Consider the following 25,595-nt stretch of genomic DNA (forward strand, 5'->3'; position numbering starts at 1 on the left):
GATAACGTGGGTTAAGAGAATTCTGCTGCTGCTTGCAGACATCAGTAATATGGAATGATGGTTTATCTTGGCAAAGAGCTTAATGATAAGGCTTTACTCGTTCTTTTGTCCGCATATTTCCTGGTTCCCCTTTCCAAAAACATACAGAAGTTCATATTACATGTTTATGGAAGAAAAATTATGAAAACATTATGACTGTATTATGCACTTACTATATAGAGTTTGAAAAGTATACAGAACTACAACACATAAAATAAAACATCACAACCGTAATTCCCAGAAAATGATCAATTTGCTATCTTTACATGTTAATATATTTTTTGTAAAAATAACTCTGAGTTAAGTTTTAAATTCAGTTTTTTGAACCTGACATTAAATAGTTAATCTCATTGCTAAAATGTAACATTATGAACAAAATTGGGAGGGGTGACTGTATAAAAGAGCAAGCTAGCATTTTTATCCTGCCTCAATTTCTCATCTCTTTGAAAAGACTCTTTCGAAAAAAAAAAAAAAAAAAGACTCTTTCGAATGTTTTAGGTTCCTGCTCTTAAACATGGTAATACAAACAGCAGGATGCTGTCTCTAGTGCTGCTGTCACTATCTGCTTCCGTGGCTGCCTGGCTGGGAGCCTGAACATTTTTCAGCAAGTCTCCAAGAGGCAGAAATAACACAAACTCAGGAAGCACAGCCATGGCCAAATTTGCCTTTGGTGACTACATTGGGCTGTATTTTCCACTGAAGTTTATTTTGTGTCATGTGGCAATCTCTGAAGCTTGCGTTGGGCTACAGCATACAACAGTATTTCCGGTTTGCCTTTGTCCAAATTTTAAGAATCACTTAGTAAAGAATGAGACAGGGTTTTCTGGTTTCCAGGAAAAGGATTAGATAGCCACTGAATTATGCTGTAAATCGTTACTAAAATGAGGGAGAACTCTTATTACAACTAAAATTTGCCACTCATTCTGTCTATGGGTGCAGGGCATAACTCATTTCCACTCATCATGCTGTCCAATATGTCAATGCATAATACAGTTTATAAAATTAAACACAAAATGTTTCTTCCAGCCAAATAGCGTGATAAGATTGAGGAACTCCTCTCTTGCTCAGCCCATTATTCATGACAAACGTCAGAATGTGGGTAATTCCCATCTGCTGAGCAGATGCAATTCAGACCACAAAGTGCAAAGTACACCTAAGCATTTTACAGTCAACTCTGGATCCACTTTTACTCATTAAAACTGAGCTGGGAGCCTTACAGGAACAGGGAACCTTTAAAGGAGCAGGAACCCTGGCATCATTCCCCTACACCTGTCGCCCCCTCCCATGTTAAGTCTTTCCCTGGTTAGCACTCACCCAGGAGCTGTAATGACTAATTCTGGGTGTCCATCTGCATCTATCAGGGTCCCCTCTCTGTACTGTCAGTGCACAGTGCCAACTTCTGTCCTGGCGAAGCTTAAGATTCTATGTGTTCGTTTAGTTAGAAGTCCAGTTTACATGGAAGTTTGCTATTCCTTAGTTTTATAAAAACACTATTCATGTTATATATTATGTGATAATGTTTTTTAAAAATCCTTAGGATATATTATGATACAGTATTTCATGTTCGAGAAAACCAAGCTCTTCTTAAAAAATCAATTTATGTATCACACGTAAAGTATTGATATACAGGCTTTTTGTACCATGCCGACTTCTTGGGTGTCGCTGTGGCTTCTAGAAAAATTTGTAAACTGAGAAGACTGGATATGGAATTCATTTCTTATCACCCACTTTATAGCTTTGTTAGGGCAGCTGAACAGCTGTCTGGTCTAGGCTGGCGGGGGACTCTTTGGAGCTGAGAGGGAAAAGTACACAGATGATTTTTTTCCTTTTTATGAGATAGGGAGGTCCATAGGTAACATTTAAGTTAAATCCTAAAAAATACATTATAATTAGCACTGACAAGTCACCATGTATATTAAATCAGTCTTCCCTTTCCTGACTAGGGACTGCCTAGATAACACTTTAGTGGTGGCCTTTGGATCTCCTAAACCAAATAATCCCTATACTTATTTTAGGTCTCTTCTAGACTTTAGATTCTTCTGTACATGAGGGACATTTGATCACCTTCCCACAGAACATAGCCTTGGCTCTCTACCCCAATACCATTGCAATTGTTCCACTCATCTTGCTGCCTCCGTGTTGCTTTGTCCTGAAATCTGTCTTCCATAAGCTCCCTAGTGGCCCTTAGAAGCATCATACCTTACACTTGCCTGCAACCTCCAGTAAGTGCCCATTGCCTGCAGGGTGAATTTTAAGCTTCTTCAAATGGTTCACAGGGTTCCTGCCTTCTTCTTCATCACTCACCATTCCCCATTTTACATGTTCTACTCTTAGAGTCCCAACTCTTTGAGCTTTTGCCACAAAAACTACAGAAATATCTAGAATGTCCTTGTTGATATTTTCTTTGCCTGGTAAGCTTCTCACACCCTTCTTGCTTAATCCTTCCCCTCCAGAGTGCACAAGAGGCAGAATCTATTCCCTCAAGCTCTCACCCACCTCAGTGTACGGATGAGGCTTCTTTATTGTGATCACACAGCAAACCATTAGGACAGGTCTTCTGTTAGAGGACAAAATTTGAATCAGTCAGCGGATAAGAGATAATCAACTTGACGATAACTTCTTCAGCTCTTTGTGCCCTTAATGCCAACAAGTCGAGTTAGAATGTTGCAGGCTACACTTTATCCTCCTGTTGTATTAACCCATTGCTTCAACAGGTGCATAGACTAATCATCTCCAAAATTTCCTCTGGTAAAGTGCATACGATTAAAATGTGATGAAGTTTTAATATTTGGAATGCATACACCATTACTGTAGTTGTTCACCTGACTTCCGGATTTTCTTTTCTAGTTCCTCACTTTATTACACCATTAACTTACCTAATTTTATCCCAACACTATTTTACTGAACTATTTTCTTCTTCCACGTGCCAAAATCCTTCAGAGTTTCACTGATAGTCAGAAAGATCCTGCCTGTGGTGAGAAAAATATGGAAGATTTCTGTGGTATTTAGTTACCCTGTGTTACACATGGTTTATAGGTTGGCCAACTACCTCTGTAAAGGGTCAGATAATAAATATTTTAGGCTTTGTAGGCCATTTGGTTTGTATCACAACTACTCAACTCTGCAGTTATAGAAATAAAGCAGCTATAGACAATAGGCAAACAAAGTAGTGTGGCTGTATTCCAATAAAACTTTATCTGCAAAAGCAGGTGGCCTGGGACCACAGTTCGCTGACTCCCTGGGTCATTTGGAGACTTATTTCTGTGCAGAAAGATTTAGTCAGGTTTTTTCAGATACAGAAACATTTTCCAAGTAGCTTGTTCCCAGAGAATAATCTTTCTAATCAAACATGGTACTGAGGTAAATACTTTGAAGGATACTTGTACCATACCTTAACATGCAGTTTTATCAGAAACAGAAGCTGAGGGAATAAGGTTATGTAAAGATTCATTTACTTTAATAACAACTCTCACAGCTCAGCGTATCAGGAGTTGCATCCCAAGTGAACCGGAAATGTCCGTATGCTGCCCTGGCTCCCAATAATGAGAGCTATAAAAGTGTTCATGCTCTTTACCAGTATGTTAATTTTAAGGAACTATTCCACAGCAATGACTCCAATGAAACAAAATCCCTTGTGTGCCCAGTGATGTTTAGAACAGAAATATTCATCAACACTAAAATTCTAAAGTAAGCCAGCTGGGAAACGGAAAAATAGCATGGAGGAATTCTGTAGAATTTTTTTATGTGGTGTTTGTGTGGAGTGTACTGATCCTTGGAAATGTGCGCATTAAAAATTACAAGTGAGAAAAGTCAAGTGGAAAGTATGTTTACCTGATCTCAAACATAAAAATCAATACACATGAACTCTGTCATTCATTACTCATTAAATGCTTATTGAATAAGTACCCACTATGAGCAAAGCTCTGCTCTAAGCACTGGGAAGACAGCAATGAATAAAATAGACCAAAATTCCTGCCCTCACGGAGCCAAGTATTCCTATGGGAGGGAGACAGGTATTGAAGATCAAAGGGATTTTAGCAATTACTATATCTGGAAGTTTAATATCATGAGATGCCTCCCCCATAAAGCAACTTATATAAAAAAGCTTTCCACCTGTTGATATGTTTGGTTTTATTTTAGGAATAAGACTTCTTCTGATCATTTCATTCAACCAGTGTTTGTTGAGTTCTTACTATGTGCCGTGCTCTCTTCCAGGCACATGAAATATAGTGTGAACGAAACATGGAAGCAAGCCTAGTCTCTTGGAGCTACAGTCTAGTGAAGGAGACAGAATATAAGATAAATAAATAAAATATATTCAAGGTTAGATGGTGACCAAGGGGCAGAGGTAAGGAGGAAAGCAGGATACGAATGTTGGGAGAAGGCAAACTTTCAGATTTGGTTGTCAAGAAGGACTCCTTGAGCAGGTGACTTTGGAGTAAATACCTAAAAAAAATGAATGCACTAACAGTGTGATGGCGTGGGAGAGGTCATTCTGGGCAGAGGGAACAACATGTATAGAGGCCCTGGGGTGAGAATGTGCCTGGAGTACTCAAGGAACATCAAGGAGGCCAGCGGCTAGAGTTCAGTGAGTGAAGGAAAGAGAAGTAGAAATGAGATGGAAGGTGTAAAAGGGATCAGATCACAACTGGCCTTTGAAGTCATTGGAAGGATATTGGCTTTTATTCTAATGATGAGAAGATATTGAAGAGCTTTGAGCAAAGGAGAGAGGTGATCAGGTTTGTTTTAAAATAACTCCTGCTGTTGAGAATAGACAACAAACACAGGGAGGCTTTTAGGAGACTGTTGCCATAACGCAGGTGAGAGAAGATAGCTTGGACCAGCAGGGTGAGTGACAGCAGCATCTTGAGCTGTGGTAGCACAAGGGGAGGATGGAGGTGTGGCAGGAACCAGCATTCCCATTGCCAGAGCCCACCTGCCACAGAGGGTGAGATGCCTAGGAGCAACAACTATTCCTGAACTGTTGCTGTATCTCCAGTGGAAAGCATAAAGTCAGGCACATACTAGGTGCTTAAATTAGGTTGATTAAATGTTGTAAAACAAAAGAGGAATGTGAAACGAAATCTGTTTTACAGCTGTCTCCTGCTACAGAACACTCTCCTCACCACTTTGTCTGCAGTCATTTTCCATTCTTTGGTTATTTATTTATTCTCTTATGAAAATATTTTAATTGTTAACAGTCAAAATAAAACTAACTCAAAATTTTATAAAACAACAACCCCGGGAAGAACTTGACAACAGAGAGGACAGTAGAAAAAAATTTTAAATCATCTCAAATCCTACCACCCACTAGAAATATTTTGATGTATATACTCCAGAATTTTTTTTTTTTTTGGCTGCACTACAGAGCTTGTGGGTCTTAGTTCCCTGAACAGCGATCAAACCTGGGGCCTTGGCCATGAAAGCCTGGAGTCCTAACCACTGGACAGCCAGGGAGTTTCCTTTTACTCCAGAATTTTAAACAAAGAATATTTTTAAATGTCAGTTTGTTACTGTCAGATAAAAAGAACCTATACTTACACCATGTGGAAAATAACTCCTTCCTTGTTTATCAGGAAAGTCTTTCAAAATAGCACATAAATTAGCTATTACACATTGTATATGCAAAACTATGTGTTTATATATAGGATTAACCCACTCCACCCCCCGCAGGGAAGGCAAAGCTTTCATCAGGGTTTCAAAATATACTGTGACTTAAATGGGTTGAGAACCACTGCTTTAGATTATAAATTCAATTCAAACAGCTCTTTGCAGCCAGTCATTTCTTCATTATGGAAAATTTTGACGGACTTTTTAAAAATCAAATTCAACTTTGAAATTATTAACACACATCTTCACTAAGGGAAAGTAACCACCTAAGACCAGATTTTATTTGTTTTACTTTGATGATTTATTTATGAATTAACACCTTCAACATTTGTTGATGTCCTAAGAAGGCTTCAGTTTTCAATGACCTATATTAAAATGACAGAATAGTAAAGATTCCATTGAACCATTTTTTCCTATCTCATATCTTTTTGAACTGAAGGCACCATTATTGCCTTCTACCATTAAAAAGCCTAAGACTGATTGTAACTGAATGTAATATTGTTTTTTTAGGGAACAACTTAATTCTTTATTGAAGACCTATAACATCTTTTATAGGAACCAGAAAAACCTGCATATTTTATATGGACAGGTAAGCCCGTCAAAGAAATGCAGTACAGTTTAATTCACAGGAGAAAAAAATCCATAAAAGTACAGAGAAGTCAGGATAAGTTGGAGTCCGTAAGGCAAAACATCTGGGAGAAGCAGGTGAATCTTTAACTTGATCAGGATTTTTCGGTTTTAGACTATATTGCAAAATCCTAGTCCTGAAACATGTGACTTTCCAAGTATTTTTTTAGAATGGGAAAACGTTTAAAACAACTTTAATGACATATTTGCTTTCTACTTTAAAAACAGAGTATGAACATCTTTTGAACAGCAATTCCATTAAAAATCTATCCTAGAAACAATTCAGCAAGCATTTTTAAGGTTGCAACTGGCAGGCTACTGTACAAAGTGGCCTTAGATTGGTTTTTTAATGCCTCATCCTCCACAGGTCTTCCTACTCAGTCTTGTATTCTAATGAGACTCACTTCACATCTTTACACTATCTTCCTGGTTCTAGGGAACATTAGAACTTTCTACCTACGTTTCAGATCTTCAAATGTGTACAGCATTGACTTTAGGCCACCATTGGCTTAAATCTGCAATTGGAACAGAAGGAAATTTATAAACCTCTCTGGCCTTCACTAGTGAGCTTAAATGATTTAGTTTGATTGGACATTTCAGTTACCTTCCCAAATGTAATTTCCTACAGAAGTAGGAAATAACTAATCCCTTTATAAAGAAATGGGCCTAAATTTTTTAAATGGCCTAATTTTAAATTATTTCAATATTATCCTGTATCTTAGATCTCTCATATAGGTAACTGTAAAAATATAAGATTTAAGAAAAGATCAAAACTTTAAGAAAATGATTTCATATTTTAATTCGGTTGTTTCCATAGAATTCATGATGTTAAGAAGTTCATTTCCTTTAGGAAAATGTTTGAATTTTGATGTGACAAGCATATAAGTTGAGGCGTGTCATTTCCTATTCTGTGAATCAGTGCTCAATCTGCAAGTCGTTTGACTTTTTAGAATAAAGTGCCCTGTCTTACATAATTTTTTAAAACTGTATGAAGTAAAGTATACAGTGAGAATATCAGATTGCTTAATCTTTCTATCTTTACTCACCGTCAATAAAGTTAGAATCCCGGGCTTCCCTGGTGGCGCAGTGGTTGGGAGTCCGCCTGCCAATGCAGGGGACACGGGTTCAAGCCCTGGTCTGGGAGGATCCCACATGCTGCGGAGCAGCTAAGCCCATGCACCACAACTACTGAGCCTGTGCTCTAGAGCCCGTGTGCCACAGCTGCTGAAGCCCACGTGCCTAGAGCCCGTGCTCCGCAACAAGAGAAGCCATCGCAATGAGAGGACCGTGCACTGCAACGAAGAGTGGCCCCTGCTCACCGCAACTAGAGAAAGCCCGTGCACAGCAACAAAAGACCCAACACAGCCTAAATAAATAAATAAATAATAAAATAAATAAATTTAAAAATAAATAAATAAATAAAGTTAGAATCCGGAATTTTGCAAGTCTCTGACTTAGTTACAATGATGGGCACTGTTAAAAGGGGCAGTCCATGGAGAATAGCATGTAGCTTTCTAAATCTCTGATTAATTAACTTAATGAATATTTATTGTATACAACACTGCAGACATTGTTCTAAAAGCTAGAGACATAGCAATGAAGAAACTAGACAATGTCCTGCCTTCATGCTTGCTTACATTTTAGTAGTCAGAAAAGAAACAAAAAAGTAAACTGTGTATCCAATGGCGATAAAGACTGGAGAGGGACTTCGCTTGTGGCACAGTGGTTAAGAATCTGCCTGTCAATGCAGGGGACACGGGCTCGAGCCCTGGTCTGGGAAGATCCCACATGCTGCGGAGCAACTAAGCCTGTGCGACACAACTACTGAGTTGCCTACTGCAGCTACGTGCTGCAGCTACTGAAGCCTGCGCATCTAGAGCCCGTGCTCTGCAACAAGAGAAGCCACCGCAATGAGAAGCCCGCACACCGCAACAGAGAGTAGCCCCTGCTCGCCGCAACTAGAGAAAACCCACGTGCAGCAATGAAGACCCAATGCAGCCAAAAAAAGAAAGGCTGTGGAGAATAACAAAGCAGGGAAGAGGGCTCAGGAATCTAAGTGGATGAGGAAAGAGGAACATTTGACCAAAGACTGAAAGATGTCAGAGAGCAAACCTTGTAGAAGTCTGTGGGACACACATTCCAGGCACAGATATATCCAGCAGCCCAATAAAGGTCGTGAGCCTGGCTGGTGTAACTGAGGTACGGTGGGGAAGCCAGTGCACCAGGAACCTTGTGGGAATGGGATAGTAGAGAACAAGGAAGCTATAGAGAGAACTGAGAAGGGGAGGGCACCAGAGCATGTAGGGTCTTATAGATCATTGTGAAGACTTCAGCTTGTACTTGGAATGAGATGGAAAGCCACTGAGGAGTTGTGATATTATCTAAAGATTCATTTTAAAAGGATCTCTCTAACGAACTTATGGTTACCGGGGGGAAGGTGGGGGAGGGATAGTTAGGGAGTTTGGGATTGACAGGTACACACTGCTGTATTTAAAGTGGATAACCAACAAGGACCTACTGTACAGCACAGGGAACCTGCTCAATATTATGTAACAATCTAAATGGGAAAAGAATTTGAAAAAGAATAGATAGATATATATATATGTATAGCTGAATCACTTTGCTGTACACCCGAAACTAACACAACATTGTTAATCAACTATACTCCAATATAAAATAAAAAGTTAAAAAAGTAAAAAATAAAACGATCTCTCTAGCTACTAAGAATACATAGAGGGGCAAGAGAAGAATGAGGTAGACCCCAAAGAAACTATTGTGATAACCAGGCAAACAATGACAGTGGCATAAACTAGAATTGTGGTAGTACCAATGGTGAGTATAGCCATATTGGGGATATATTTTTAAGGTAAAGCTAATGGGATTTGCTAACGTATTGGATTTTGAGAGGTTAAGTATGAAAGAAAGTTTAATGGTGACTTTAAAAATGTTGACCTGAACAACTGGAAGGATGGGGGTTCTATTTACCAAGATGGGGAAGACTGGGAAAGGAAAATAGTTACAGGAAGAAAGATCAAAAGTTAATTAGGAACGTATTAAATTCGATGTCAAGTTTGACAACTGAAGTTTAGGGGAAGGTTTGAGCTGTATATCTAAAGTTGGGAGCTATTAGTTTAGAGATGGCACATAAGGATCATTGAGATCACCAAGGGTATTGGTGTAGATCTAGAAGAGAAAAGGCCTGAAGATTGAGACAATGAGATTAGATAAGTATAAACAAGGCTTCAGGGATAATTTATTTAGTAAATTTCAAAAGGGATGATTTCTTTTTTTAAATTAAATTAATTTATTTATTTATGGCTGCACTGGGTCTTCGTTGCTGCACACGGGCTTTCTCTAGTTGCAGTGAATGAGGGCTACTCTTTGTTGCGGTGTGCAGGCTTCTCACTGTAGTGGCTTCTCTTGTGGAGCACGGGCTCTAAGTGCACAGGCTTCAGTAGTTGTGGTGCACAGGCTCAGTAGTTGTGGCTTACGGGCTCTAGAGCACAGGCTCAGTAATTGCGGCACACAGGCCTCGTTGCTCCATGGCATGTGGAGTCCTCCCGGACCAGGGCTTGAACCCGTGTCCCCTGCATTGGCAGGCGGATTCTCAACCTCTGCGCCACCAGGGAAGTCCTAGAGATGGTTTCTGAAATTAAAAAATATTCTGATATTCCTTACATGAGAAAACCTCATTTTCTGATAATAGTTGGAGTATTTCTTCTTGAAAGCAAAAGTTAGATAACCTCAGAAGAGCAGTTATTCTATGAGTTTTTTGTTTTGTTTTGTTTTGTTTTTTGCGGTATGCAGGGCCTCTCACTGTTGTGGCCTCTCCCGTTGCGGAGCACAGGCTCCGGACGCGCAGGCTCAGCGGCCATGGCTCATGGACCCAGCCGCTCCGCGGCATGTGGGATCTTCCCAGACCGGGGCACGAACTCGTGTCCCCTGCATTTGTAGGCGGACTCTCAACCACTGCGCCACCAGGGAAGCCCCCCTATGAGTTTTTGATATAAGGGATTCATTGTAGTATAATTAAGCCACGGAAAGATGTTATACATCAATAACTAAAATGTAGGCTCTGCATCATGTACTGCCCTTTCAGAGGGCAAATTATGTTTGGCTGTTAAGGACAACTGATTGGTACCTGACCTCACAGTGATCTGAAATATGAACTCAAAAGGAGGAGAAAGAGCAAAACTTTGTTTCAGGAGTGACTCCAAAGTAGGTTTGTCAGCCAAAGAAATAATAAGCAATATCATTTATTGAGCACTTTAAATACGAGGTCCTATGAATCAAGGATTGTTATGATTTCATTCTTCAGAAGCAGCCGCCCAGTTTTATAGGTGTTTGACATCTTGTCCAAGAGAACACAGCTAGAAAATGGCAGAGTCAGAGTTCAAACACAGGTCTGTCTGATTCCAGAGTCTGGAGTTTTCATTACACTCTCAAATAAGAATTGAGTCATTTATGTTTATATTTATTATGTTTTCTAATTATTGATTTTTCATAATAACAAGTAGTTATTGCATGTTAGAGTAGTTATTGGATAGTTGGAATATTCTTTCTATATTTCCCAAATTTACTATAATAATAACACTACTTTAATAACAGACTTTTACATTCTATGGGAATGTGCTTTGGTATTAATATCTACATCCACAGGATAAGTAAGTGTTCAATCCTGTTTACTAATTTTTCTTTGCATAGAATTCCCTTCTTTTGTTATAATAGTTCCAACTTAAAAGAGATTACTCAAGTGCTATTGATTTTTTTCAAAAATATAATTTGTTGTGTATTTTACACTGTATTTTTACATACATTATTTCACTTGTTTTGCATAAGTTTGTGAGCTAAATTTTTCCTGTTCAGAAATGAGAAAATAGCCACTAAACTGAACAATAGCTGTTCTTCTGAATTCTACTTTAGCACAGTTTTTAATTCTGCTTTAATTTTACGCTAAATAGAATTAGAGAATTAAAATTCCACTTAATTGAAGAAGCAGAGTTCAGAAAATATTTTAGCATACTGTGCCCTCTGGTGGGCATGTCATTACCATTATGACTTTGCTGGTTATAGCTGTTTTCAAAAATAAAAGAATGTTTCAAAAGTAGAAATGTTTTGTAGATAAATTTAAAAGCCAAACAGTCCCACCTGGGAATTTATTTTTTATCTATTAAGATGTCTTACAGACCTCATTTCTAAATCTTCAGTTAAAACATTTGCCTTCTATAAATAATACAAAAACAGTGTTTGTGATGATTGGTTTCTCCCCTAGACTGACGATGGTAAACTAATTGTTGAAGGAATGCTAGACATTTTCTGGGGAGTAAAGCAGCCTATACAACTGAAAATACAAGATGAGAAGCAAATCCCTTCTTTCACTGTGCTGAAGTCACCAGATGTCTTTTCCAAAAGGTGAGCTACCTTTATGATTTTAATTCCTTAGAAAATGATCTTCATATTTACCTTTTTTGTGTGCCTCAAGGATGAAAGCTCTAAAGTTTATACACAACCTCATTTAATCCCCCATCAACTCCAGGACGTTTGTGTCCAGGGCTCTGAGAGGTTAGGTAGTTTGTGCAAGATCCCCAATTACCATGTAGCAGAACTGGACTGGACCTCAGGTCTGTGAGCGCCAGAGTCTGGCTCTTGACTTCTCTGCTGTATTCCTTCTCTTCTGGGAGACTGCATTCTTTCACTAGAAAAAACAAAAAGTAAAGGCAAGATTTCATTAGCCCTGGTCTTATCACCAAAAAGAGGGGGATAAAATTTAAATTTCTCCTCTTCTTAGAACAAAGGGCTTTTCCCGCTTTCTGGAAAGGAGACTTAATTATGCTCCATCTGATTGCTGTGTCCTGTTAGGATCAGGACAAAGTGCATGTGAAGTACAGTAAATGCACAAAACAGTACTCTGTGTGGGTTTATGCAACTGTACCTTGAATACGTAAGTTGGGCTGAGATATATCTTTTCATTATCCTTTACAATTTTTAGAAAAATTAATAAATATTCCCAAAGAAATCACAGATATAAATATTGTTTTCTTCCTCCCTCCCTTCTCCCCTTCCTTTTTAATCCTTGACTTTCTAACACATCTCCTTTTTGCGTGTACATGGAGGTATCAAGCGTTCTCTTCATCCATCCTTCTATCCATAACTAGATGAGCTGGAGTTCTAGCAGGAGAGAGGTTGGAGAGAGAGCAGCCAGGACCTTTTCCTCAATCTGACCTTTGGTCATAACCAAGGAAAATCGGGTATCACCTTGAGGGAAGCCCCACTTTTCCTTTGGGGAAAACACTGAAGTCCCACTATGATTTGCACCTTGCCAATCTTTCTCAAATGTGAGGTTCCAGCAATTCCAGCAATTTTATAATTCCCTACACATGTCATGCAGTTTCTTACTTTCCTGACTCTCTGCCTGGAAGCCAATCTGCTTCTCGACATCCATTTGCTAGACTCTTCCACCAATCCTTTAAGATTCAGGTCGGTAACACATTCTCCAGAGAGCCTTTTCTGACCCTGTAGTAGGTACCCTGACAACTTTTCTATATCCCTTTCAGAGCACGCCGTTAACTGTATTTTCATACCCCTGCCCCCACCCAGCCCGTGAGCTCCTCAAGGGTAAGGAGCATGCTTTATTCATTTTTATCCTGCTGCTCAGCAGTGTGTCGGCACAAAGAGAGAACTCAGAATTTAGTATCAAATGAAGCCCACGGAATCCTGGTGGTTAAATTACCTCTGCTCTGTTGGGTAAACTGTCTCTCCATCTACCATTTCTGATTAGTCTCCCATCCAAGCTAATGAAGGGCAAAGGGTCCAGTACTTATGAATAGCAGAAGAGAAACCACAGACAGGCAGCTTGATGAAGCCCTGCATCCCTCACCTTCAGGTACTAGAAGATTGATGGGGCTGATGATTCTAAATGACAAGGAGCATCATTTAAAAGTAAAAACTACCCCTGGGCCCTGCTTTTAGGAAACTGTACAAGATATGAATTTGGCAAAATTAGCTATCATTCTTCATATTGCCTAAGAACTCATTGCAAAGTTCTCTGAGCAGCCAGCTCTTTTTGATGCATTTAAATTATTTGAATCATGAATGCTTGATTAATATGGAACACTATGGGAAGATGTCAAAGAGTTGCAGTAAGCTACCTGTATTAGCACATTAAGCTATCACGATTTTGAATGGATATCCCAAGATATTTTCTTTAATTTCTCAAATTAAAATTCAAACCCTTGGGCTTCCCTGGTGGCGCAGTGGTTGAGAGTCCGCCTGCCGATGCAGGGGACACGGGTTCGTGCCCCGGTCCGGGAAGATCCCACATGCCGCGGAGCGGCTAGGCCCGTGAGCCATGGCCGCTGAGCCTGCGCGTCCAGAGCCTGTGCTCCGCAACGGGAGAGGCCACAACAGTGAGAGGCCCGCGTACCGCAAAAAAAAAAAAAAAAAAAAATTCAAACCCTTGTTCCTAGAAACACTGAATTTGAGGATGAGTTTCAGAAGCCCAGGTAAACAAGGTATATTGATGCCTTTCCATGTTCTGTGGCAGATTATAAATTAATCTCCTTATGATGTGACTTCCATAGAATCCATTTGCCTTTTCTTATTGTTTATCAGAACAGTGCTGTGAAACAAACATAAATTATCTCCTTTAGTCTAAAGCTGAGAAAAAAAATAATAAAGTTGAGAAAGACTACCCTAGAAAACTTTGCTTGCCCTTTACCACAGTAATGAGACTTACTGGGAGAATATTTGAAGTGCAGTGTATCCGATTTTTCTGGTGGGTAAGAATTGTCAGAAAAAGATCCTTAGTCTCTGATTCCCTAGTGGGGTGCAGAGCCACTTTGTTTCAATCCAGTCCTAGACACCCTCACTCTGGTTGCTACCCTCACTGTGGTATTCGTTTAAACTCTGAGCCTTGAATGAAATTGTGTAAGGAAATGGACTATTCCCTCACTCCCTAACAATTCTTATTGTTCTCTTTCCCACACTGGGTTTCTGTGGGCAGAACTTATACCTCTACTCTCTCAGGATCACAGATTTAATATCTCCAGTGGATGGATATGGAATGTGGAATGAAAGACGTGGAAGTTGTGTACTCAGCTGCAGGAAGGGCTGCAATCTTTTCTTTCAGTTCACCGTTGGGGAGAATCATCAGTTTGTCAAGCTAGTTTGTTTTAATTATCTTTGAAATGAGTCCCACTGAATCAGCTTAATGGGAGTGGTATAAGTTTAAAAGTAAATCAGTTTGAGCTGTGACCACTTGTGATCTTTTATGGAAACAATTCTACGGACAGTACTTTGATCTCTCATATCTGGTCCAAGTATTTTGTCTTGGAAATTTTTCGTAAAAACAGCTTTATTGAGGTTATGTTTGCTTGCACCAGTTTTCATTTCTGCTTTTAATTTCTTTCCAAAGTCTGCTTTGACATGCGTTGGACAAGTCATGGCAGAATGGCATAAAGAGCAAAAACTGGACAGGTGTACATTTGAATGGCATCAATAGTGTTTTTTCTTTTACAAGGTGGGTAGAGAAGTGGCCACCTTCTATGTGTCTATCAAATTTCTATCTCCTTTTTATTTTGCAGCTCATTAGAAAAACCTCCTCACAGTTTAAATTTGCTAATGGTATATATCCTGAAGCTTGATCAGGGCAACGCTAACAGTTCTGTGCTTGGGCAAGTTAAACTATTTGATACTACATGAAGTCCCAACGAGGTTTCTTTGGAAAACTTTGGGTAACTGCCTTCAAGCTTAGTCACTTGCACAGCTGTATGTGGAGACGCTTCAAATTACACAATCCAGAGCTGAAAACGGGTGGGTTTGGGGGTGATGGGGGTGTTGTTTATTTTTGCTAAGATGGTAGGAAGGAAAATGGGCCAAACACTGACCATATTGAGGCATGTTTGTTTCTCTGTATTTGTGTGACACCACTAAGCTGAGAGAAGGTGAGGACAGGGGTGAAGTTGGGCAGGATTACCAAGAATTTATAGCACATCACTGGTCTGGTATGCTTGGGCTCTCTCATCTTCCCCCATGGGAGATACCATTGGGGGACTTTGCCTTTTTAGTTTCCATTTTTCGTTGGTATTCTGTCTTTTCCATTGCCAACACTCTTTCTATGATAATCACATCTGCCTTTTTCAATTAATCTTCTATAGATTGGGGAAAATTGATAATTTTATCTCTCATAAGAATAACTAGAAAAGGGAGCCCTCCTACACTCTTGGTGGCAATGTAAATTGGTACAGCCACTATGGAGAACATTATGGAGGTTCCTTAAAAAAATAAAAATAGAGTTATCATATTATACTGCAATCCCACTCCTGGGCATATATCCATAAAAGATTAAAACTCTAATTTGAAAAGATACATGAACCCCAATGTTCATAGCAGCACTATTTACAGTCGCCAAGACTTGGAAGCAACCTAAATGTCCATTGAAAGATGAATGGATAAAGATGATGTTGTGTGTGTATATATATATATATATATATATATATATATATATATAATGGAACATTACTCAGCCATAAAAAAGAATTAAATAATTCCATTTGCAGCAAGATGGATGGACCTGGAGAACATCATACTGAGTGAAGTAAGTCAGACAAAGACAAATAGCACAAATATCACTTATATGTGGAATCTAAAATAAATGATACAGGCGGAGATCACCTTCCTCTCCACAGATACACCAGAAATACATCTACGCGTGGAACAACTCCTACGGAGCACCTACTGAACGCTGGCAGAAGACCTCAGACCTCCCAAAAGGCAAGGAACCCCCCACGTACCTGGTTAGGGCAAAAGAAAACACTAAACAGAGACAAAAGGATAGGGACGGGTCCTGCACCAGCGGGAGAGAGCTGTGAAGGAGGAAAAGTGTCCACACACTAGGAAGCCCCTTCGCGGGTGGAGACTTCGGGAGGCGGAGTGGGGGAGCTTGGGAGCCGCGGAGGAGAGCACAGCAACAGGGGTGTGGAGGGCAAAGCGGACAGATTCCAGCGCAGAGGATCGGGCCGACCGGCACTCACCAGCCGAGAGGCTTGTCTGCTCGCCCGCCGGGGCGGGCGGGACTGGGAGCTGAGGCTCCGGCTTTTGTCGGAGCGCCGGGAGAGGACTGAGGTTGGCGACGTGAACACAGCCTGCAGGGCGTTGGTGCGCCGCAGCTGGCCGGGAGAGAGTCCGGGGAGGGGTCTGGACCTGCCGAAGAGGCAAGAGACTTTTACGTCCCTCTTTGTTTCTTGGTGCACGAGGAGAGGGGATTAAGAACGCTGCTTGAGAGAGCTCCAGGGACGGGCGCGAGCCGCGGCTAAGAGTGCGGAGCCCAGAGACGGACATGGGACGCTAAGGCCGCTGCTGCCGCAGCCAGGAGGCCTGTGTGCGAACACAGGTCACTAGCCACACGCCCTTCCGGGGAGCCTGTGCAGCCTGCCACTGCCAGAGTCCCGGGATCCAGGGACGGCTTCCCCGGGAGAGCGCTCGGCGCGCCTCAGGCTGCAGCGTCACGCCGGCCTCTGCCGCTGCAGGCCCGCCCCGCACTCCGTGACCCTCCCTACCCCCCGGCCTGGGTGAGCCAGAGCCTCCGAATCAGCGTCTCCTTTAACCCCGTCCTGTCTGAGCAAAGAACAGACGCCCTCCGGCGACCTACACGCACAGGCGGGGCCAAATCCAAAGCTGAGCCCCTGGGAACTGTGAGAACAAAGAAGAGAAAGGGAAATCTCTCCCAGCAGCCTCAGAAGCAGCGGATTAAAGCTCCACAATCAACTTGATATACCCTGCATCTGTGGAATACCTGAATAGACAACGAATCATCCCAAATTAAGGAGCCCTGTGGATGAAAGGCTCTTGGTGCTGCAGCCAGGAGTCAGTGCTGTGCCTCTGAGGTGGGAGAGCCAACTTCAGGACACTGGTCCACAAGAGGCCTCCCAGCTGCACATAATATCAAACAGCAAAAATCTCCGAGAGATCTCCATCTCAACGCCAGCACCCAGCTTCACTCAACGACCAGCAAGCTACAGTGCTGGACATCCTATGCCAAACAACTAGCAAGACAGGAACACAACCCCACCCATTAGCAGAGAGGCTGCCCAAAATCATAATAACTCTACAGACACCCCAAAACACACCACCAGACGTGGACCTGCCCACCAGAAAGACAAGATCCAGCCTCATCCACCAGAACACAGGCACTAGTACCCTCCACCAGGAAGCCTACACAACCCACTGAACCAACCTTAGCCACTGGGGACAGACACAAAAAACAACAGGAACTACAAACCTTCAGCCTGCAAAAAAGGAGACCCCAAAAACAGTAAGATAAGCAAAATGAAAAGACAGAAAAACACACAGCAGATGAAGGAGCAAGATAAAAACCCACCAGACCTAACAAATGAAGAGGAAATAGGCAGTCTACCTGAAAAAGAATTCAGAATAATGATAGTAAGGTTGATCCGAAATCTTGGAGATAGAATGGACAATAGAATGGACAAATTGCAAGAATCAGTTAACAAGGACCTAGAAGAACTAAAGATGAAACAAGCAACGATGAACAACACAATAAATGAAATTAAAAGTACTCTAGATGGGATCAATAGCAGAATAACTGAGGCAGAAGAACGGATAAGTGACCTGGAAGATAAAATAGTGGAAATAACTACTGCAGAGCAGAATAAAGAAAAAAGAATGAAAAGAACTGAGGACAGTCTCAGAGACCTCTGGGACAACATTAAACGCACCAACATTCGAATTATAGGGGTTCCAGAAGAAGAAGAGAAAAAGAAAGGGACTGAGAAAATATTTGAAGAGATTATAGTTGAAAACTTCCCTAATATGGGAAAGGAAATAGTTAATCAAGTCCAGGAAGCACAGAGAGTCCCATACAGGATAAATCCAAGGAGAAATACGCCAAGACACATATTAATCAAACTGTCAAAAATTAAATACAAAGAAAACATATTAAAAGCAGCAAGGGAAAAACAACAAATAACACACAAGGGAATCCCCATAAGGTTAACAGCTGATCTTTCAGCAGAAACTCTGCAAGCCAGAAGGGAGTGGCAGGACATATTGAAAGTGTTGAAGGAGAAAAACCTGCAACCAAGATTACTCTACCCAGCAAGGATCTCATTCAGATTTGATGGAGAAATTAAAACCTTTACAGACAAGCAAAAGCTGAGAGAGTTCAGCACCACCAAACCAGCTCTACAACAACTGCTAAAGGAACTTCTCTAGGCAAGAAACACAAAGGAAGGAAAGGACCTACAATAACGAACCCAAAACAATTAAGAAAATGGGAATAGGAACACACATATCGATAATTACCTTAAATGTAAATGGACTAAATGCTCCCACCAAAAGACACAGATTGGCTGAATGGATACAAAAACAAGACCCATATATTTGCTGTCTACAAGAGACCCACTTCAGACCTAGAGACACATATAGACTGAAAGTAAGGGGATGGAAAAAGGTATTTCATGCAAATGGAAACCAAAAGAAAGCTGGAGTAGCAATTCTCATATCAGACAAAATAGACTTTAAAACAAAGACTATTAGAAGAGACAAAGAAGGACACTACCTAATAAGCAGAAACTTAAGGTGATACTTCACAGAGCAATGGTCCAAAGGGTTAGGGGACAAAACAATTGTGATGTTTTTATTCCTAATTTTGCTTCCAAATTCACTCACAAGTTACTTATAAAAACTTACTTTGGTTCCTTATATAAGCACTGGTACAAAGAAAAATTGCATGCTCATATAATCCTATGTACTTTCCGAGGAAGGGTCTGAGTTTTTAATATTCAGTTCCCAAGAAAGACGTTCTTATATTTAAATGACTAGATAGACACAAACACATCTTACCTATAGTAGATGTTGATTATAAAATAATTTAAACAAGATTATTAAATGAATTAATAATGTAAAAAAAAAATAATGATTAATAATGTGAAATATTACTATGGCTACTAGTAAACATCTCCCTATTACACACACACAAAAAATCAGCAAATTATTTCATATAATAACTGGAAATAATATAACAGGTACATATCAGACATGTTTGCATTTAATAATATAGTTCTGATTTTTCTTTTAAAGTAACACACAATTGAAGTCGTCTTTCTAACTCCTGCAATTGCCATTTTTGTCTCATCCTCTCCATAAATAACATGCTTCTGAAATTGGTATTATCATTTCTATGTGTCTTTAATAATTTTACTCCAAATACAAATTTTCACAATAAAAAAAATAAAATAAAATAAAATAAATGATACAAATGAACTTATTTACAAAACAGAAATAGACTCACAGACACAGAAAACAAACTTATGGTTACCAAAGGGGAAAAGTGGGGGAGGGATAAATTAGGAGTTTGGGATTAACAGATACACACTACTATATATAAAATAGGTAAACAACAAGGACCTCCCGTATAGCACAAGAACTATGTTCAATATCTTGTAATAACCTATAATGGAAAAGAATCCGAAAAAGGAAATATATACATATATATATATATATCTTAATCACTTTGCTATACACCTAAAACATTGTAAATTAACTATACTTCAATTGAAAATAAAAAAGGAAGAATAACTAGAGTCTGAGTCAGGACCAAAACAGTTCTCCTTTGAGTTAAAGTTATTGCCTAAAGTTCTTGGACTTTTAAGACATTTATTTTGACTGGCTGTATTCTGTATAGTACAGTTTACTAGAAAATTAATATACAAATATATTAGGATTATCTTATCTATGTCATAAGGCTTTTATTATGAGGCTAAAATGATATCAAAGTTGTAAAAAGACATCACAGGAATTCAGAGATCAAGGAAGAAAAGGACCATGTTTATTCATATTTGCCACCACTAGTATGAATAAGCATTTTTTGTTGCTATTGCCACCAGTGACATTTGGGAAGAATTAATGCCACAGATTCCCTATGGGTGAATATTTTTTGTTCATAAGGAAAACAGACATTATGGAAGAGACTCTTAGTAGGACTAAGACTGGTCCCAGCTACGATAGTGTCTATTAACCTAGAGACGTCTAGGAATACCTTGGATCCCTAATGGCTCCTGACCCATCATGAAATGGATGGGGATTATGATGAGGATAACAATGAAGATGAGGATGATCACGATAGTTTTTAACACATATTGAGTGCTTACTATGTGTTGGGCACTTTTTCAAGGATTTTACACAAATTAACTCATTTAATCTTCTCAATAACCTTATCCTACCTCATACTATAATCATCCCCATTTCATAGGTGAGAACACTAATGCACAGAGAAGATAAGTAGCTTATCTAAAGCCAGAAAGAAAATAACAATAAGTGTTGGCCCAACTGGTAAAAATAAGCAGTTGCCCAGTTTTATGTATTCTGGGCATCAGAATGCATTGAAAATTGTTAGTACCCTATATAAATCATGATTGTCAGAAAAGAAGTTTCTTATACACTTTCGTCCTTTATAAATCGCATTCTTTATAGTGCTCAAGGGTCTTAAAGATAGGCTTTATATCATTATATTGGAGTCACTTTACCTAAAAATGCTTTGAATATAACAGGAACTTAATGCAAGTTGGCAGAATAAACACTTTGTATCTAAACTCTCCTAAAAGCATTGTGAGATATCTGTATAAGAATGGATTCTGTATGGTGTTAGGGAGTGTGCTAATTTCTTTCTTTTACATGTAGCTGTCCAGTTTTCCCAGCACCACTTATTGAAAAGGCTGTCTTTTCTCCATTGTATATTCTTGCCTCTCTTATCAAAAATAAGGTGAACATATGTGTCTATCGAAAGATGAATGGATAAAGATGTGACACATATATACAATGGAATATTACTCAGCCATAAAAAGAAACGAAATTGAGTTATTTGTAGAGAGGTGGATGGACCTAGAGTTTGTCATACAGAGTGAGGTAAGTCAGAAAGAGAAAAACAAATACTGTATGCTAACACATATATATGGAATCTTAAAAAAGGGTGGGGAGGGGTTCTGAAGAACATAGGGGCAGGACAGGAATAAAGACACAGATGTAGAGAATGGACTTGAGGACAAGGGGAGGGGGAAGGGTAAGCTGGGACGAAGTGAGAGTGGCATGGACATATATACACTACCAAATGTAAAATAAATAGCTAGTGGGAAGCAGCTGCATAGCACAGGGAGGTCAGCTCAGTGCTTTGTGACCACCTAGAGGGGTGGGATAGGGAGGGTGGGAGGGAGTTGCAAGAGGGAGGAGATATTGTATACGTATAGCTGATTCACTTTGTTATAAAGCAGAAACTAACACACCATTGTAAATCAATTATACCCCAATAAAGATGTTAAAAAAAATGGATTATATTGGTTTCTACTAATTCCATTGGCACATATGTTTTACAGAATCTATATAATCTTGTGGTTCAGTGTGTAACTGAATTATTGTGTCAAAACATGCTCAAAATCAGTACAAGAATTATTTAAAATGCAAGCTGACTACTCTGGTATAAATATAATTTTAATAATATAAAAATTTGTTATAACTTAGGATGATGTGTCTACCTACAGAGGCCCACAGCATTATATTAATACTGTAAATCTGAAAACCATCCTACGCCTTTTTATGAATAGAATAATATCACAAGATTTATTACTTTTCAGGGGAATGACACGCTGGGGAGAATTTGATGATCTTTACCGTATTAGTGATTTGGACAGGACTCAGATTCCAGTGTCTGGAGCAACAGATTCCCAGGAAGGTCAGTATCAAAATCTTATTAATGAGGAGACTTTTTAAAACTAATACAAAGCATGAATCCTAAATGTTTTTCTGAAATTCAACATTTTATATACCGTTACTTTTTTTTTTTTTTTTTTTTTTTTTTTTGCGGTACGCGGGCCTCTCACCGTTGTGGCCTCTCCCATTGCGGAGCATAGGCTCTGGACGCGCAGGCTCAGCGGCCATGGCTCACGGGCCCAGCCGCTCCGCGGCATGTGGGATCTTCCCAGACCGGGGCACGAACCCGTGTCCCCTGCATCGGCAGGTGGACTCTCAACCGCTGCGCCACCAGGGAAGCCCTACCGTTACTTATTAAACCCTTATTTTATATTAAAAAAATATATCTTAGGAACATACTAACTTAAGTCACTACAGTGCTCATATGATGTTTAAGAACCTTACTTTGCTATATAAAAACATTATTTTTTTAATTACATGAGGTCCCTTAGATTTACTAGATTAGGGAGAACTGATGGTTTGAATAAAGTTTGTGTACATAAAATTGTTTTATATTTTCCCCAAGGATTAGGATCATTTATTATACTCAGAAGATTTCTATGCTAGACCAAGCCCTTCAGATTGAATTTTACATCTTTTGAGAAGTTGAACATTTCGGTTAATAGATATTTATATAACATTGCTTCTCAGAGGCAGATATACTGCATTCACTATATCTGATAGGGTTGTTTCAAGCATTTATTTAAAAAAGAGAAATCTACTTGAACATCAAGTGAGTTCATATCAAATTTGACAAACGAATGGAAAATGCCAGCCCCTATGACATGTGACAACAGTAATCATAATAATGATGATGTGTTAGTAATAATATTAGTATCTGTCATTTACTGAGACTCGGGCATGATATCTTACATTTTACATGGATTTCATTTGCATGTAATATGTAGAGACCCAAGGAGAAGATGATGACTGAGGCTGGGGTGGGGTTCACATTCCCGGGTTGGTGATATTACCAAACTGACTTCAGACTGAACAAGGGTATGGTGCTGGCATTATCTTCATGAATCTACCAACAACTTCCAATGTTTAGCTTAATTTTTTTCAAAGCATTCTCAGTTCAGTCCTCTCTGCTGTCTCTATAACAACTCAGATTCTGTAACAAACATGATGCTCCTTCCCGGATTCCCTTATTTTTGTCTTATGGTCTTTTGGCATCTTTTATATAAGGGTCCTTATAATTAGCCCTTTGACAACACTCATCTAAACACAAGGGAATCCCAATCTCTTGGCACCAAAGATACAATAAAAATCTATTTTTATTTAAGCACCAGTGCTAGAGAAAGATGAAGTATCACATGCTTATACTCTAATTACAATATAATTAAAATTCCAAGGTAAAATGGAAAACAAGTGTCACCAGATGGCCCTATTCTTAAAGAAGATCATTGCTATTTTCTGTTTAAAAGCATTATAGTCCATTGCATAGCTATATAATTACTAAGTATGTAATCAAATCCACCCACGATGCAAAGAGGTGAGCAGCTAAATTATATGGGCTTATAACCTTTTTTCTCCCCAGATTATTTATCTTATCACAGTAGCACTCTGAAGCTTCATGCAGATGAAGAACCTGAATCCCCATTGCTCTATAGAACCATGAGTGAAGCAGCCCTGGTGAGAAAAAGGATGAAGCCTCCGACGATGGACAGAAAGGACAGACAGAAGCATAGGGCCTCTATTAACGGACACTTTTATAACCATGAAGTGAGTTCCAGTTTCATTAATGTCATTTAAAAGAATGTTGTCTATTGTGCTAACAATATCACTCAATTCAATTTTTGTGTGTGTGTGTGGTACGCGGGCCTCTCACTGTTGTGGCCTCTCCCATTGCGGAGCACAGGCTCCGGACGCGCAGGCCCAGCGGCCATGGCTCACGGGCCCAGCCGCTCCGCAGCATGTGGGATCTTCCTGGACCGGGGCACGAACCCGTGTCCCCTGCATCGGCAGGCGGACCCTCAACCACTGCGCCACCAGGGAAGCCCTCAATTCAATTTATAATTAAAAATAATAATAATGCCTTTAGATATACTACTACTATTATTATTGGGTACTCTCTATGTGTTAAGCATTAAACTGTTTTGATGGATTATCTCATTAATCACTAAAACAATCCTATGAAGCAGATACCATTATGTTCCCTACTTTACGTATGAGTTAACTGAGGTTCACAGAGGTTACACAATCCATCACCGGTCACACTGCTTTTAAGTAGCAGCTCTGAGCCCGAACCCAGCTTCTGTCTGATGCCAGAACCCAAGTTCTTAACCAACATGATCAGTGAACCCTAAGTGGCAGGCCCTGTGATACACACTGGAAATATAAAGATGACTCAATTGATGCCTTTGCCAGCATGGAGCTCAGGGCTTGGGCAAAGAAACCAATACATCCACAAATGATATTAAAATATGTAAGTGCTACAAAAGAGATTGGTTCAAAGTACATTCAAACATTAATATTTAAATAAAAAGAAAAAATCAGCTATAGGCTTGTTTATTCTGATCAATTAAATTTTCCAGGTCTTATACATAAACTCATATACATAAACCCATATCACCCACAAGTGCAATTGTAGTTTATACTATTTGCATTTTGATTTTTTTCACTTAATATGTGTTAAATATATATGTGCCTTTCTATAGTATTTATAAGACATTTAACTTGGTCGAAGGTAGGAAATACATCATGTTTTTGTAGAACTCAAATTTTTCATGTCATATACTAGGGATCATTCATCCATTCATTCAATAAATACTTAAAAAGCACTCACTCTGTGCAAGGCACCACTCTAAGCCCTTTCATACAAAATATTGACTCATTCATCATAAGCTTTTTTTCTTTAGGGCTTTCTACCTTTTTTCCTTCTTTTTCATCCCTTGGGAGAGTATCCATATGTTCCTTTGGAGACTGGTATGGAGAAATCTCCCTTGTGAATTCTCTGTTCAAATTAGACATTTTTCTGGCTCAAGAACTTCCTCCTGGCCAAAAAGTAACATTGACAGTCCCCCACAGATATGCAACTACCAATTGTCCTGGTTTCTTCTTCTCCTCAGAATTATGCTGTATGTCATCAGCACTTGTGAGGTGATTTCTGTTAAAGTAGGCTCTGAAAGCCACATTATTCCAAATGAGCAGCTTCCAGATGAGATATGCGGAGCTAAGAATGAAATGGGCACTAAAGTTGGCAGCACAGCATCATAGCTGAATGCTTGGGCATTGCAGCCTGATGACCTGATTGCAAATTCTTGCTGAGCAAATAAAAAAGTACTCAACTTCTTAGCCTTCATTCCTTCATCCTTCCTTCTTTACAAGGCTGTTGATGGGATTAAGTGGAATGAGGTGAGTTCAGTACTTAGCATAAGTATCTGCACGAAGGAAGAACTCCGTTTACAGTTAGCTTTATTGATATTGATTGAAAGAGATCAAGTGGAACTAAAGATATTTCACACAAATATCATTCACTGCAGTATAACAACTAGCAGAAAACAAAACCCTGAAACCCAAAGCACTCTATCAAGGTGTATGCAATGATGGGCATCTAG

General features: G+C 39.5%; 1 protein-coding gene across 2 annotated transcripts in view; it reads left to right on the forward strand.

Annotated features, from left to right (window-relative positions):
• Window positions 1–25,595, forward strand: part of RASSF6 (Ras association domain family member 6) — a 50,680-nt gene that overhangs the window by 13,178 nt on the left and 11,907 nt on the right. For both annotated transcript variants that reach the window (XM_060147231.1, XM_060147230.1), the window contains exons 2-5: window positions 6,160–6,238; window positions 11,549–11,688; window positions 21,921–22,018; window positions 23,576–23,760. In XM_060147231.1, coding sequence (XP_060003214.1) covers window positions 6,160–6,238; window positions 11,549–11,688; window positions 21,921–22,018; window positions 23,576–23,760 — 502 coding nt within the window. The remainder of the gene's footprint in view (window positions 1–6,159; window positions 6,239–11,548; window positions 11,689–21,920; window positions 22,019–23,575; window positions 23,761–25,595) is intronic.

This window comes from Lagenorhynchus albirostris, chromosome 4 (assembly GCF_949774975.1).
Source record: "Lagenorhynchus albirostris chromosome 4, mLagAlb1.1, whole genome shotgun sequence".
In the NCBI taxonomy this organism is placed as follows: Eukaryota; Metazoa; Chordata; class Mammalia; order Artiodactyla; family Delphinidae; genus Lagenorhynchus; species Lagenorhynchus albirostris.